Below are 16,423 nucleotides of genomic sequence, written 5' to 3'. Positions count from 1 at the left end.
ACCAGATTTCATCTGGAACCCAGTCATGCCCTCTCCTTATCTTGTCTCTCTCTTGTCTCTCTTCCCTTTGAATTAGCGTTGGCTTCATTCTCAGCTTTTCCCCCAATGCTAGCAAAGATGTTAGCAAAGATGATCACAACACACAGACCAGGCTTCCTTTTTTTTTTTTTTTTTTGGACAAAGTCTCTGCTCTGTCTCCCAGGCTGCAGTGCCAGACTTCCATCTTAAAAATGTATCAATACCAGCAGAGAGATGGGGTTTCTTTCCCATATTTCCAGCTACAATCCTGGTTATGACTTTCATTGGCTTAGCTTAAGTCATGTGACCAAATCTGAACCAATGATTTAGACTCTGAGGGAGACTGGAATGACCTGAGTCACATGGTCCAGAGAGTGGCATTAGCTTCACCCAAACCCTTGGACAGAAAGAGAAGGAGGTGAAGTCTCTTCAGGCTGGAAAGACAGAGACCACAATTGTCCACTACACAGGACATCCAGGTCTGGGGCTGGTAGTTGGAGAGCATTTATCTGTTCAGTCATTTAATACATATTCGCTAAGTACTTCCTCTAGGACAGCTGTTCTTCTCAGTGCTGGGGATGCAGCAGTGCTGAGACAGCGTTGCAACAGGGATTGAGACGTGTGAACCAGCCGTATCTGAACTGTGCTGTGATGTAGATGTGTGTGGTGAGGGGAGTTCACAGGCAGCTGCAGGAACACAGAGGAAAGGCATTGACTGACACAGCTTTGGGTGGGGCGGGTCCCCAGGAAGAATTTCGAAGGCAAAACAGGAGAGAATCGGGTGCCAGGCAGAGGGAACAGCAGGTCCAAGGACCTGGAGGTGAGAGAGCATCTCAGAATGGAGCAGGAGGGACTATGATTATAATTTTTAAAAGATCCTATTCCAGTTCAGTGATCACCCCAACTCCATCTCCACTGTCTGCTCAACTCCATCCTTTTAAAACCAAAAGCATTTGCCTTGAAGGGACCTTGGCCCATTAACCCTGGCCCCAATCCCTTTAAGTAGAACAATCCCAGGGAAGCCAGATGAGGCTCTGACCTCCCTTTATCCAACCTTTCCTCCTACAACTGTTCCTCCCTGAGACCTTGACCTTGGAAGTTCATCTCTCTGAGCTAGAGAAGGGCACAAAGGAAGGGAACTAACATTTGTGAGTGTTGAGGATGTGTGTAATAATTTCTTAGATTTACTGAGCACTGATGTGCTGCGAATCAGGTAGGTATTTCATGGAGGCACAGAGAACTTAAGTAACCTGCCCGAGGTCATCCAGCTGTGAAGGGTAGGGCTGGGATTCAAACCCAGGCAGTCGGGCTCCACAGCCATACTGGAAGCCTCTCTGAGAAGATGGGTAATAATAAGAGAGTTCATTGATGTGCTTTCCATGATGTTCCACACATGGTGTATGCTTAGTAAACACCAGCTCTTATATTGCTGCTCCTGATAGGAAATTTAACACATGCAATATCATGCTAGTGATATGAAATTTAACATGAGCAATATCATGCTACTGATATGAAGTTTAGCACATGCAGTAACCTCGTGTTGCATATGCAGATGCTGAGAGTCAGAAAGGTTGGATCACTTGCCCTGGTGGGAACCGGTTCCTGCCCCTCAGTCCCTCTTTCCAGAAGGCCCTGGCTCTCTCCTCTTGTGCTCAGTGTCTCAGGTCAAGCCTGCTGGTGTCAGCCAGAGGAACATTCTTTCCCTGGAAGGCAGGGCCTTCTGCCCTGCTCCTCTGCTCCTTCCTTAGGGGCTGGCCTCCCAAGGGGCACCAAATTCTCACTGGACTTATTAAAGCCTGAGGTCCAGTGTGCAGCCCCTTTTAGGGTGGATCCATTTCTCCCTGTCACTGAGACCTGTGAGATGGATCAGCCCATTTTTCATCCCTCACATCTGGGGCCTCACCAGGGCTGCAGCATGTCATCTCTCTTGTTTAATATGTGTGAGGCCGTTTGTCAAAATTCTGGCCCGAGAGCCTCCCCTGCTCCCTCCCCTGGTACTGGAGAGGAGAACAGCTCCGAGAAGAGATGGCACCGGCCTCTGTCTTCCTGCCCAGCAGGGAAGAACAAGCTGCAGGGGCTCTGGAAGCTGGAGGGGTTTTGAGGTGCTCGAAGCCTGTTGAGTGCCAGCTTCTTAGAGGGACACCTTTGTAAGAAGTAGGCCGGGTGCAGTGGCTCATGCCTGTAATCCCAGCACTTTGGGAGGCCGAGACGGGCGGATCACAAGGTCAGGAGATCGAGACCATCCTGGCTAACACAGTGAAACTCCGTCTCTACTAAAAATACAAAAAAAAAAAATTTGCCTGGCGCAGCGGCGGGCGCCTGTAGTCCCAGCTACTTGGGAGGCTGAGGCAGGAGAATGGCGTGAACCCCGAGGGCGGAGTTTGCAGTGAGTGGAGATCACGCCACTGCGCTCCAGCCTGGGCGATAGAGCGAGACTCCGTCTCAAAAAAAAAAAAAAAAAAAAAAAGAAGTAGAAGGTCCCCATAGTTAAGAGTCTGACAGCCTGGGGTTCAAATCTCACCCCGACGCACACGGCTGGGCCACCGTGGCAGCATGGAGGGGCAGTCGACAGTGTGGCCCCTGGAATCAGACAGTTTGGGTTTAGATCCTACCCCTGCCCCTCATCAGCTGTGGACCTTGGCCAAGTCTCTTACCTCCTCTGCACCTCTGTGTCCTCAGCTGGAAAATGGGACAGCCTGAATTTCCGCCTCATGGGGGTCTCTTGAATTGTGTTCGTTTCTCTACTGAAGTGTACACATCACCCCCAAATCTAGTAAAAATGAGTTATTAGGTAGTAATAACAGTAACTGGTAAAAAGGCGTTGTTATTTGTTCTTACGTTTGGTGGTGGACCAGGCTCAGCTGGGCGGTGCTTGCTGCGGTCTTCCCTGAAGCTTCAGTTGGATGTCAGCTGAAGCTGAGGTCATCTGGGCATGGCTGGGGTAGACCTCCAAGGTGGCACCTCACGACGCTGGCAGCTGGTGCCGGCTGGCGGTGGCTGGTGGCTGGAGGGGCTTCATACAGTGTGGAGGCTGGGTACCTGGAGAGACTATCTCAAGAGTGAGTGTTCCAGGAGACCCAGGTGGAAGCCACAGGATCTGCATGAGCCAACCTCAGAAGTCACACAATGTCACTCCTGCTGCATTCTGTTGATTAAGAGCAAGTGATAGGGCCAACTTCAAGGGGAGGCGTGAACCGCGGGAGGTGTGGCTCCCTGGAGGCCAGCTTTGGAGACAGTAACCAACACGAGGAGCGAGTGAATCAACGCATGGGGAGCACTCAGCACAGAGTGTGCTCGGTGAGTGCGAGTCCTCCTGCCCACTCCTCCTTTTGGTGCCGTGTCTCAGCTCTCTCTACCTGGGACAATGTCAGGTGGGGACCCTGATGGGTGCCCAAGCAGCTGCTTGGCTTAAGGGGGCAGAGACCAAGTGGATCAGATTAAGGTTGGGGCAGGGCAAAGTGGCTCACCTGTAATCCCAGCACCTTGGCCGGCCAAGGTGGGAGAATCGCCAGAGGCCAGGAATTCAAGAGCAGCCTGGGCAGCATAGCCAGACCCAATCTCTAAAAAAATAAAAAATAAAAAAAATTAGCTGGGTGTGGTGGTGCACACCTCTAGTCCCAGCTACTCCGGAGAGTAAAGTGAGAGGGACACTGAAGCCCAGGAGGTTGAGGCTGCAGTGACCTGTGTTCGTGCCACTGCACTCCAGTCTGGGCTGGAGGCTCTACCTCAAAAGAGAAAAAGAAAAAAAAAAAAAAAAAGATTAAGGTTATGACACCTACTTTGTGCTGTGCACAGTGAGAGGCACTTTGCAAGCCCCCAGCTGCCTGGTCCTGTCACTGATCCCCAGGAGAGGGGCTGCCATCCTCCCTCAGGGACCAGGACACAGGTTGAAAGCCACACAATTAGCCTTAGATGCTGTGAACTGCACGCAGCCGGGGCTGAACCCAGCCTGCAGATGTTTTCTTAGGCCTGCCATTGTGTCTTATAAAAGTTTGGATTTGTTTCTAACAACTAAAATGGTAAAACTTCTACATAAAAGTCCAGGTTTCCGGTTCGTGATCATTGGAAGATCTGCTCCTGCCTAACCAGCATTGCCACCAGGCAGCCTGCAGATAAGGCTGAGAATGGCTGAACCTTTAGATAGGCGTCTGGTTTCCAGCTCACCCCAGTCCCCACCACGCCCTATTGCCTTACATTTACCCATGCTTCCTCACTTAGTCATCATTTGCCTGACCTTGCAGGAATTTGAGTGTGTGGCCCCTGCTTGGAATGTCAGCTTTCCTGGTGACCGCAGGAGTGTGGAAAGCTAGCCCTGCACTTTCTGCTTCTGTTTTGCATTTGATCAACCTGGAGAGGAATGGAAAAAGGTCTCCTTCTACTTCTGCACACACAGTGAAATCTTATCTCAAGCATTCACTCTGCAGACTGAGGGTAGTAGGACATCGTGGTGTGGAAGATTATAAGAGCTGGAGGGCCCAGAGAAGTTCAGCAATTTGGCCCATGTCACACAGCAAGAGAGCAGCAAGTTGGGCCAGATCTAGGGAAGGTTCTCACTCCTGTCCTATTGGCCACTTTCTGCTTCTGGGGCCCTGTCCCTGTGGAATACAGGCCTCACTGCTGTCCCTCCCTCCTTTCTAGTCTCCATGAATATGTGGAAACAGCAAACCAACCTCTTTCCCCTCTGGGGACCCCAGGCGGCCCCTTCCCTCTATGCAGGGGTTAGCTGGTATTCCAGCAGGCCGATCCCTTAAAGGATTGAGTCTGCTGCTGTGACCTTACCAAAGCCTGGGCCCCAAAGACAACTGGAGGGGGTGTGTGTGCTGATGTCTCTGCTGAGAGGCTGTGTGATCAGCAGCAAGTTTGCCCTTCCTCATCCACCCGAGGCAGATGGCTGTGGTCTCCTTTATTCTAAGACCAGGGTTGCGGAAAAGGATGTGGTTGCCCAAGGGTGCCCTGTGGGCCACGAAGGGACCAGCTGGGCCCTCAGAGCCTGCCACTATCCAGCTCCTAGTCCCATCAGCTCTTGGGCCCTGAGGGTGACCTGGATTATGCATCTGCACCCAGCCCTGCCCCACATGGGGAGTCTGTACCCCTCTGGTCTGCAGGCAGCCAGGGCAGCCTTCCTTAGTGATCCGTTACAACCTGCCCCACTGGGTAGGGCCTGGAGTAAGTTGCAAAGTGGTGTCCATGTGTCTCTAAATCTGCTCCCCCTGTGTCCCTCTGCCCCTGCTGCTCCCAGGGGATGAAGAATTGACAACCCCTGTCACCACCCTCCCCTTTTCTTCCTATGGTGTCCAATCTGCTCTTGGCTCCGGAAACCAGGCCAATCACCCACGCACCTCCCTGTGCCAGTTCAGAAGTGCAAGCTGCTAAAACCAGCTGGTGTTCTGGCCCCAAAGTTTTCAAACTGTGTATTTGGTGGGCGCATTGGGGCCCTGGGGGGTGACAGGAAGAGCGAGATGAAGGCTCATGGATATAGCCTCTCACCCACGCTAAAACCAGAGCTATGTTTTCATATCTGTCTTTTTCTGTCTGCTTTTATTTTATCTGTATTTATCCATTCATTCCACAAGTATTTACTGAGCACCTACTATGTGCCAGGCACCATTCTAGGTGCTAACGGATAGTAGTGAAGTGAACAAGGATAGTAATGAAGTGAACAAGGCTCCCATTTTCATGAAGCTGGCATTCTGGGATAGAAGAGGATATAATCTTAAAAAACAAACACTAAGGATTCCAATTCTGAGAAGACAGAGTAGACATGCTTCTCCCTATTCCTCCTGCTCAAGGCAGCTAAAATCATTGGACCTAAAGATAAAACAGACATCAGAAGACTCTGAAAGGTGGGAAGAAGACAGTAGGCTGGTTAGGGACCAAGAAAACAACACACTGCTGGGTTCTTTTTGTGTTATATAGCCCAGATTTGGAGCTGAAGAAGTCAGCAATTCAGAAATGCCAAAAGGGCAGGATTAAAAAAATGCCCAACTGAAGTCCGCTTTCTCTAGGCAAAGGACCAAGAAAGGGTCAGCCCACTGAGACAGAAAACGTTTAACAATAACTTCACTACTCCAGTCACACATTACAGAAAGGAAAACAACTGTGGCTTCACCCACACTCATGCCCGCAAGGGAATGGGGTGCTTAGATTTTGGTGACAATCGCCAGGTGGACTTTCATCTCTGCTGGGCAGTAACAAGGTGCCCCTCTTTCTCCCTGCAGGGATTGTGTCAGAGGAAAACTGGTGGAGAGTTAGGAGTTTTGCCACTGCCTTGCAGTAATAAGAACATCTCTCTCCCCATGGTGTCAGTGATGTGTGGGGAGAAGTGATGAGGCCCCTGGGCCCCTCCCTGCCAGGTATCAGCAGAGGCCTAATGGGGAGTCTGAACTCCCACCCCTACCCTCACCTGGTAAGAACCAGGAACCATCTCCATCTTGAATGTCAGTGGTGGCTGATATGATTAGGCTTTGTGTCCCCACCCAAATCTCACCTTGAATTGTAATCCCAGTAATCTCCATGTGTGAAGGGAGAGACCAGGTGGAGGTAATTGGGTCATGGGGGTGGTTTCCCCATGCCGTTCTTGTGATAGTGAGTTCTCGTGAGATCTGCTGGTTTCATAAGGGGCTCTTCTGCCTTTACTTGGCACTTCTCCTTCGTGTGTAGCTTTGTGAAGAAGGTGCCTGCTTCCTCTTCACCTTCCGCCATGATTATAAGTTTCCTGAGGCCTCCCCAGCCATGCTGAACTGAGTCGGTTAAACCTCTTCCTTTATAAATTACACGGATTAATACACTCGCCCAGCGGGAAACCTAGGCTTCTACCCCTACCTGGAAGTAACTGGGCAGAGCCTCCACCTCGCCAAAGCCACCTTGCCAGAATGATGTGACAGGAAATCCGTTAGAGCAGATGGTTTAAACAAGATCCAGAGTCTCAAAACATACCCCAAATGTCAAGGTTGCAATTAAAATCATGTATCATGCCAAGAACCAGCAAGATCTCAACTTGAACGAAAAAAGACAATCAATAGATCCCAATGCTGAAATGACAGAAATGTTAGAAATCATCATAAAAATGCTTCAACAAGTAGTTGCAAAAACCCTTGGAAAAATAGAAAGTCTCAGGAAAGAAGTAGAAGATAGAAAGAAGGACCAAATGGCAATTTTAAAACTAAAAAATTCAATAACCACAATAGAAAGCTCAATGGTGGGGCTCAACAGCAGAATGGAAGGGATGAAGGAAAGAATCAATGAACTTGAAGACAGGACAATAGAAATTATTTAATTTGAACAGCAGAGAGAAAATAACTTTTAAAAAAATGTACAGAGCCTTAAGGACCTCTAGAACTATAACCAAAAGTATAACATTGGAGTCCCAAAAGTAAAGGAGAAAGAGGGCGAGACTGGACAAAGTACTGAAAGAAGTAATGGTTGAAAACTTCCCAAATCCCGTAAAAGATATAAACCTTCAGAATCAAAAGCTGAATGAATCTCTAAAATAGTATAAATTCAAAGAAATCCATACCAAGACACATCACAGTCAAACTTGAAAAAGAACTAAAGTTAAAACAAACAAACAAATAAACAAAAACACAGTGAGAGAATAACATCCTCCCTAACTACAGAGAAAAAAATTCAAGCAACAGTGGATTTTGCATCAGAAACCATGGAGGCTAGAAGGAAGTGGCACAACATTTTCAAAGAAAAAGAAAATGAAAATGCTGAAAGAAAAGAACTATCAACTTGAAATTCTATATGCGGCAAAAATATACTTCAGAAATGAAGGGGAAATCACAACATCCTCAAATGAAGAAAAACTAAGAAAATTTGTTGCTGGCAGACCTACCCTAAAAGAAAGGCTAAAGGAAGTTCTCTAAACAAAATGGAAATTTGAAAAAGGGAAGTTTTGAAAATAAGAAAGAATGAATGAAAAATGGACAGAGAAACTTTACTTCTCCTTTTTCTCCTTTTGAGTTTTCTAAATTATGTTTGATGGTTGAAGCAGAAATCATAATACAGTCTGATGTGATTCTAAATGTATACAGTGGAAATATTTAAGACAATGATGTTATAAATGAAGGAAGGTAAAGGGTCACAAAAGGAGCCAAGATGTCTACGCTTTACTGAAATGTTGACACCAATAGACTGTGATTAGTTATGTATATATAATGTAAGACCCAGAGCAACCACTAAAAAAGCTATATACAGAGATACACTCAAAATCACTAGAGAAATCAAGAATTGTTTGAGAAACCCATGGGAATGCAAGAAAAAAGAAAAAAGAGAAACCAAAAACAGAACAAGCAGGAAAGAACAAAATTAGTTGGCAGGCTTAAGCCATAATATATCAATAATCACTTTAAATGTAAATGATTTAAATACACCAATTACAAGCCAGAAATTGGTCAAGTGGATTTAAAACATGTGACCCAAAACTATGTGCTGTCTATAAGAAACTCACTTCAAGTATGATGAGATAGATAGGCTGCAAGTAAAAGGATGAAAATCATCTCTCATGTAAGCATTAATCAAAAGAAAGCAGGACTAGTTATATTAATATTAGATAAAGTAGACTCAGGCAAATAAAATGACCAGAAATAGACATTAAATAATGATAAAAGAGTCAATCCACTGAGAAGGCATTGCAATCCTAAAAGTGTATCCACCAAACAACAGAGCTGAAAAACTGTAAAGGAAAATTTGATGTAGCTGAAAGGAGAAATAGGAAAATTCACAACTATAATTAGATATTTCAATATAGCTTTCTCAACAATTAATAGAACAACCAAATGGAAAATCACCAAAGATATAAAAGAATTCAACATCATCAACCAATAGGATCTAATTGAGAAATGTTTCGAGTCAAATCAGCTCTCATCCCAAGAACCTAGAAAAAGAAGGGCAAAATAAGCCCAAAGCCAGCAAAAGAAAGATGAGCAAAAATCAATACAATTGAAAACAAAAAGTAATAGAATCAATGAACCAAAAACCTGGTTCTTTGACAAGATAAAATTGACAAACCTCTCGCAAGAGTGACAGAGAGAGCAGACAGAGGAGAGACACGAAATGCCAATTCAGGAATGAAGCAGAGGATGTTGCTGCAGACTTTGAGGACATCAAAAATATAGTAAGAGCATACTACAAACAACTCTACACACAGAACTTTGACAGCCTGGATGAAATAGATCCGTTTTTTTAAAAGCCCAAACTGCCACAACTTACCAAATGCGAAATAAGTAATTTGAATATCCCTATAACTACTAAGGAAATTGAGTTTATAAATAAAAACTTTCAAAACAGAAATCTCCAGGTCCAGATGGTTTTATTGGAACATTTCACCAAATATTTAAATAAGAATTAGCATGTTTTTTTCAGAAAATAGAAGAAGAGAGAAAACTTTGCAGTTCACTTTATGAAGCTAACATCACTCTGTTATTAAAACCAAAGATAGTGCAAAGAACCACAGACTAATAGACCCCATGAATATAGACACAAAAATCCTTAGCAAAACAATAGCACATGGAAGTCAGCAATATATAAAAATAATTATACATCATGTTAAGTGGGGTTTATTCTAGGGAGTATGACTGCTTCAATATTTGAAAAATCCATCAGTGTCATTCACCATATTAACAGGCTAAAGAAGAAAAAAATCACATGACCATATCAATGAATACAGAAAAAGCATTTGACACAATTCAGCATTGATTCATACTTTTTAAAAAACTCTCAGAAAATTCAGAATAAAGGGGAACTTCCTCAACTTGATAAAGACCATCTATAAAACATCTGCAGTTAACATTATACTTAATGTTGAAATACTATTTTCTCTCTAAGATTGGGAACACCACTATTATTCCACATAGTGCTGGAAGTTCTAACTAGAAATAAGACATAGAAGACATGAAAGACATAAGACATGAAAAGAAAATAAAAGGTATACAGATTGTAATAGAAATAAACTATACCTATTTGTGGATGTCATAATTATCTGTGTAGACAAATCCAAGGAATCTACCAAAAACAAAGCCTAGACTTAATAAATAAGTTTAGTGCTGTCTTAGGATAGAAGATAAAAATACAAAATCAATTGTATTTTTATAAACTAGCAATGAACATTTGGACAACAAAATTAAAAATATATGTCATTTATACTAAAAAAGCGAAATACTTAGGCATAAATCTAACAAAACACTTACAGGACTTGTACACTGAAAACTGTAAACCATAGAAAAATACCAGAGAAAGAAATCAAAGAAGATCTAAATAAATGGGTAAATATACTATGTTCATGGATCAGAACACGCAATATATAGTGAATACATCAAATTTCTTGTAGATATAGAGAAAAGTATTCTAAAATATATATGGAAAGGCAAAGGAATTAGAATTTCTAAAACAATTTTGATAAAGAAGAATAAGGCAGAATGAATTACAGTACTCAATTTCAAAACTTACTGTATAGCTACAATAATCCAGACTGTGTGATATTAGTGGAAGGATAGGCACATAGATCAACAAAAACAAAATAGAGGACTCAGAAATAGACCAATACAGATACGCTCAACTAATTTTTGACAAAGGCACAAATCAGTTCACTGTGTGGGTGTGTGGTGGTGGTAGGGGTGGGGTGGGCAGGGAATGGCCTTTTCAACAAATAGTGCTGGAGCTATTGGACATTCACTGGCGAAGATAAACAATCAGCCTTACTTTAAACTGCACACCACTTGCAAAAATTAATTTAAAATGGATCACAGATTTAAGTATAAAATGTAAAACTGTAAAACCTTTAGAAAAATAAGAGAAAATCTTTGGAATCTAGGGCTATGCAAAAAGTTCTTATATTTGATATCAAACACATAAAAGGAAAAAATGGATTAATTGTAATTCACCAAAACTAAATACTTTTGGTCTGCAAAAGACCCTATTAAGAGGTTTAAGAGAAAACTATAGACTGAGAGAATATATTTGTAAACTACATTTTTGACAAAGAACTAATCTCTAGGATATATAAAGACCTCTAAAAACTCAGTATGAAACAACAACAGAACAATCCAATTAGAAAGTGGGCAAAAAACACCAATAGACATTTTGCCAAAGAGAATATACAGATAGCAAATAAACATATGAAAAGTTGTTCAACCCCATTAGCTGTTAGGGAAGTGCAAATTAAAGCCACAATGAGATATTATTACACATCTATCAGAATAGCTAAAATAAAAAATAGTGACACCACTAAATTCTGATGAGGATGTGGAGAAACTCATACATTGCTGGCAGGAATACTGTATTTAGCAATATAAAGGAACAAACTACTGATGCACACAATAACTTGGATGATTCTCCAGATAATTATGTTGGGTGAAAAAAAGCCAATCCCATACATACTCCTGTATGATTTTATTTATGTAAAGTGTTTGAAGAGGTAAAATTATTGAAATGAAGAACAGGTGGCTGACAGGATTTGTGGGAGGTCAGGAGGGAAGTGGCTGTAGCTATAAATGGCACAGAAGAGATCCTTGGTCTGTATTTTTTTTTTTTTTTTTTTTTTTTTGAGACGGAGTCTCACTCTGTCACCCAGGCTGGAGTGCAGTGGCCGGATCTCAGCTCACTGCAAGCTCCGCCTCCCGGGTTTACGCCATTCTCCTGCCTCAGCCTCCCGAGTAGCTGGGACTACAGGCACCCGCCACCTCGCCTGGCTAGTTTTTTGTATTTTTTAGTAGAAACGGGGTTTCACCGTGTTAGCCAGGATAGTCTCGATCTCCTGACCTCGTGATCCGCCCGTCTCGGCCTCCCAAAGTGCTGGGATTACAGGCGTGAGCCACTGCGCCCGGCCTTGGTCTGTATTTTGACTGTATCAATGTCAATATCCTGCTTGTGATATTGTAATATTGTATTACACTCGTTTTGCAAGAGTTTACCATTGGGGGAAACTGGCTAAAGGGTACATGGGTTCTCTCTCTCTATAATTTCCTACAACTGTTTGTGAATCTGTAATTATCTCAAAAGGAAAAATTTAAAAACAAGAGTAAACAAATGAAAGGAAAAAAGATAAAGAGAATTACAGGGTGTGATGAGGGTTGTGATGAAACTAAAGAGAGGCATGTGATATAGAATGATGGAGAGGGGGCTTCTTAGAGATAGTAGACAGAAAATGCCCACTGAGGAAGGGGTGACGTTGAAAGGTGAGAAGGGACTAGCTGGGCAAAGAGCCTGGGAAAGTCCAGGGATTCCAGAGGGAGGGAAGGCAATGGGGGAGGTAGGGCTGGGAACGAGTTTGGGTTTTTGAGGAGTGGAAAAGAGACCATAGGGCTGGGATGCAGAAAGCCTGAGGAATCAAGCTCAGGGTGACATGTTATTTGAAAAAAGATCTTGCATGTAAAGTAGATGGAAAGGCGAGGATGTAGGCTTTTCTTCTAGCTCAGTCTGACTTTGCACCTGTCCAGCCATTGACTGTCTAGCTCTGCTCCACCCCATATCATCTGTTTCTGGGGCCCCTGGGCTCTAGCAAACCCCTTCCCTCCCCAGCGAAGCTCCCTCCACACACTCAATCACTGGACTCCACCACTCCTGAAAGGTATTTTTGCTCAAGCCTTTAGTTTGGGAATACCCTGCTCCATTCCCTGACTGGGACATCAGGGTTGAGTCAGACTTGGCCACCCTTAAGATCCTTGGCCATAAAGACTAGAAATTCATGTCAAAACTAACTCATGCAAAAGAAGAGAATTTATAGCAAGTAAACATATGATAACTTTGGTTCCCAATGACCAAACCCCAATTCAAACTGGCTTCAGGGTAGAAAAAAAAGTCAAGGAAAACAAAATTAAAAAGAAAGGACTTGAGACTTCCATGATTGAAAAGTTCAGGGATAATGGCTTCAGCTCAGGGATCAAGCCCCTTTTCATGGCTCTGCTTTCTTTTGGGTCAATTTCATTCTCAGGCTGGGTGGTGGCAAGAGGGTCCCCAGCAACTCTTGGCTCAAATCCCACCAGCTTAGCACCACAGAAGAAAGATGAGCTTTGTTTCCCAGTAGCTTCCGCCAAGTTCAGGGGTTGAGTCTCATGAACCTGACTTGGGTCACGTGCCCACCCCCAACCAATTACTATGGCCAGAGAAAAGCAGCATTTTCATTAGCCAGACTGAGGTCATGTGCTCACATACAGGTTGGGGTTGGGGCCAGCCCCACACAAACCTAATGGCCTGAGAAGAAGGAAGGAGTGATCCCTTAACAGAATCGGAGTGCAGTTACCAAAAGGAAGAATGGCTTATGATCAGGCAACACCAACATACTCCATACTCATGGAATACAGAAAAAGCCTACTTGTTCATTCTCCATCCTTGGGTTCTGAGTTTCCATCATGCTAGCATAAAGAGATATCCCAGGTTGAAGTAGAATCTTCAGCTTTGTTGCTCAGGAGAGAGTATCTGATTGGACCAGCTTTGGCCAGATGGTCAGCCTTTAACCGGTCATCTATGAATGGTGGGGGTTGGTGAGTAACATGCTGGACACTTTGGTGGAAAGGGGAGCTCTTAGAGGGGCCAGGCTGATGCCCTAAAACTGCCTATTACAGACACTCAGGGCTTCTGGAAGATCTACATCAGCTCCTTATCATGAAAGAAACAGGAACTCTATCAATGGGTTTGGTGTTAGGGAAACAGATGATCCTTTTGAGGATCTCTTTGAGAAAGGCTGAGTCCTCAGATTTTTTTCCTTGCTTTCCTTCTGGGGTGCTCAGGGGCTGTCAAAGGGAAAAGCAGTGGGTGCAGGCAGTGGGCTTCATTGACCATGGGGAATGCAGGGGTGGTGATGATGTTCAGAGACCAGCTGGGTGGGCTGGCATCAGGGGAGGCCTGGAGCTCCCAGGCAATGCAGGGTTGGAACAACAAAACTGAGTCCCTAATTTGGAGGAAACCAGTTACCAAGGCAGAGACTGAAGAACAGGGATCCAGGAACCAAGCCAGATGTAACTGAGCCCAGGCGGGTATCCCACTCCTGGTACTAAATGTTGAATGCATAGTCTTGATCAGAGGAATCAGGCAGGCCATTTCTGGAGCTGGAACTGGGTCAGTTGAGTCTCCTAGCTCTACCCCACCTTTCCTACCTTTCCAACTGTGGATGAGACAAATTCTCCACGTTTGGGCTGGGCTTAGCATGTACATTAAATGAGGGCTGCCAAAAGTCCCAGCTGTAGAGAAAGTTGTGGAGGAGAGAGCCAAGCAGGTCATTCATTATAACCTCATCTCTCAGGGGGAGAGTTTACAAACCAAATCATATGGAAGTGGGTAGTGAGGATGTTAATATTAGTGATAATAATGACAGCAAGACTTTCTTGAGTGCCTACTATGTGCTGGACACTATTCTAAGATAGTTTTAATCCTTGTAACAACCCTATGAGGTAATGCTATTGTCCATTACAATGACGTGAGGTACTGGGAGCAGTGACACATACCTATAATCCCAGTACTTTGGGAGGCTGAGGCAGGAGGATCACTTGAGCCCAGGAAGTTGAGGTTGTGGTAAGCTATGATCATACCATTGCACTTCAGCCTGGGCAACAGAGCGAATCCCTGTCTTTAAAAAAAAATAGTCATGAGGAGTGTGAAACAGAAAGGGTTGGCATCTTTCCCTGGGTCATACATGAACAAAGGTAACTTAACTTTCATAAAAGATGAATTTTTAGGATGTCTGCCCCCATCTCCTTCTCCATCACCAACTCCAGCTAATCTCCTCATGCATCCTCGCTTCTGCTCCCCAAGCCTCCTACAGTTTGTGGAACATTCCCTGCAGTCTGATGCCTCCATGCCTTTGTACACACTATTCCTTCTCCTGGAATGTCCTTTCCCCTGACCAACTCTCACTCTTCTTACCAGGCCGAGCATAAGTGTCGCTGTATTTTGGGTAACTTTCCTTGATGCCAGCCCCCTTGGACAGAATGATTCACTCTCTTCTTGCCTCCCCATAATGAACTCTGTTACATCTGCATCACAGTGTGCAGATAATTCTCTGTCTCTCAGACTGTGAGTGGGGCAGGGACCAAGTCTTACCCTTCTCTATGGCAGTGCCTGCTTAGGTACCAGAGGAAAAAGCAGCTGTGCAGGGATGAATGAATGTTTGGTGGGTGTGGGATTTTTCCTGTCCCTCACCCACCCTCACCATGGCATCTCTCTCCTGATCTCTTGGCAGCCTGGCGTGGGGCTCCTTTACCTGCTGCATGGCAGCCTCTGTCACCACGCTCAACTCCTACACCAAGACGGTCATTGAGTTCCGGCACAAGCGCAAGGTCTTTGAGCAGGGCTACCGGGAGGAGCCGACCTTCATAGACCCTGAGGCCATCAAGTACTTCCGGGAGAGGTCAGTGCACAGGGGGTTACCTCTGGCCACCACGGGGACTCTGAAGCCCATGGCCTGGCCTCAGTGGCCACCGGGCCCCAGTCGAAAACTGGAGTGAATGGTATGACAGAGAGGTTATGGAGCGGGGAGGCGGACGAAGGCAGAGTTTGGACATCACTATGTCGGAATTTCTGGGATATTTTAATGTTTTATGGGTCATGAGGTTGCTTTGGGCTTATGTGATCAAAGCACTAGAAACCCAGAAGGGAACCAAATTTGAGCATTTACCATTAGGTCCTATGCTTCTTGGAACGATGATAAAGAGTTAAAGAAGCTGAACCAAGGTTTCCTTCTTGGGCTCTGTCATGGCATTGAGTGAAAAGAGGACCCAGCTGTGGGACTGGTGATGGCTGCAGGAGGAGGATGGCTTCTCAATGTCAGGAACTACATGTAATCACCCGAGTCTTCAGAGTGCAGCTGGGAATAGAGGAGGTGACAATAAACAGTGGGTGGGTAGATGGATAGATAGATGGCTGGACAGGTGAGTGGGTGGATGGGTAGGTAGATGGATGGCTGGATGAATGGATGGATGAATAGATGAGTGAGTGGATGGATACGTGATGGATGGATGGATGGATGGATGGATAGATGGATGACTGGGTGGATAGGGTGGATAGGTAGGTGAATGGATGGATGGACAAGTGGACAGACTGGTGGATGGATGGATGGATGGATGGATGGATGGATGGATGGATGAGTGGTGGATGGGTAGGTGGATGGATGGATGGATGGATGGATGGATGGATGGATGGATTGGTGAGTGGGTGGGTGGGTAGATGGATGAATGGCTGGATGAACGGATTGATAAGTAAGTAGGCAGAGTTATAGATTAGTAGGTATGAGTGGAAGGACAGACAGGCAGATGGCTGGCTGGATGAATTTCAGGAGTTCAGAAGCTGGAGATATCCTTAGACAGAACTCCTCCCAGACACCTTCTTCTGATGAAGCCACTCAGAGAGAGCATCAGCAGCCTGAAACCTGAAATTTCTGAGCCCTCCCTCCAGCGGGTGAGTTCGTTGTTAC

General features: G+C 44.9%; 1 protein-coding gene across 4 annotated transcripts in view; it reads left to right on the top strand.

The window, feature by feature from the left end:
• GSG1L (GSG1 like) overlaps window positions 1-16,423 on the top strand; it is a 265,619-nt gene that overhangs the window by 215,365 nt on the left and 33,831 nt on the right. For 3 of the 4 annotated variants that reach the window (XM_030925307.1, XM_030925306.1, XM_010388640.2), the window contains one exon: window positions 15,194-15,361. In XM_030925307.1, the coding sequence (XP_030781167.1) occupies window positions 15,194-15,361 (168 nt within the window). The remainder of the gene's footprint in view (window positions 1-15,193; window positions 15,362-16,423) is intronic. The other variant, XM_030925305.1, reaches the window with a different exon arrangement.

The sequence above is a fragment of the Rhinopithecus roxellana genome, chromosome 20 (assembly GCF_007565055.1).
Source record: "Rhinopithecus roxellana isolate Shanxi Qingling chromosome 20, ASM756505v1, whole genome shotgun sequence".
NCBI lineage: Eukaryota > Metazoa > Chordata > Mammalia > Primates > Cercopithecidae > Rhinopithecus > Rhinopithecus roxellana.
The sequence above is the reverse complement of the archived record's forward strand: the minus strand, read 5'-3'. Positions and strand labels throughout refer to the sequence as shown.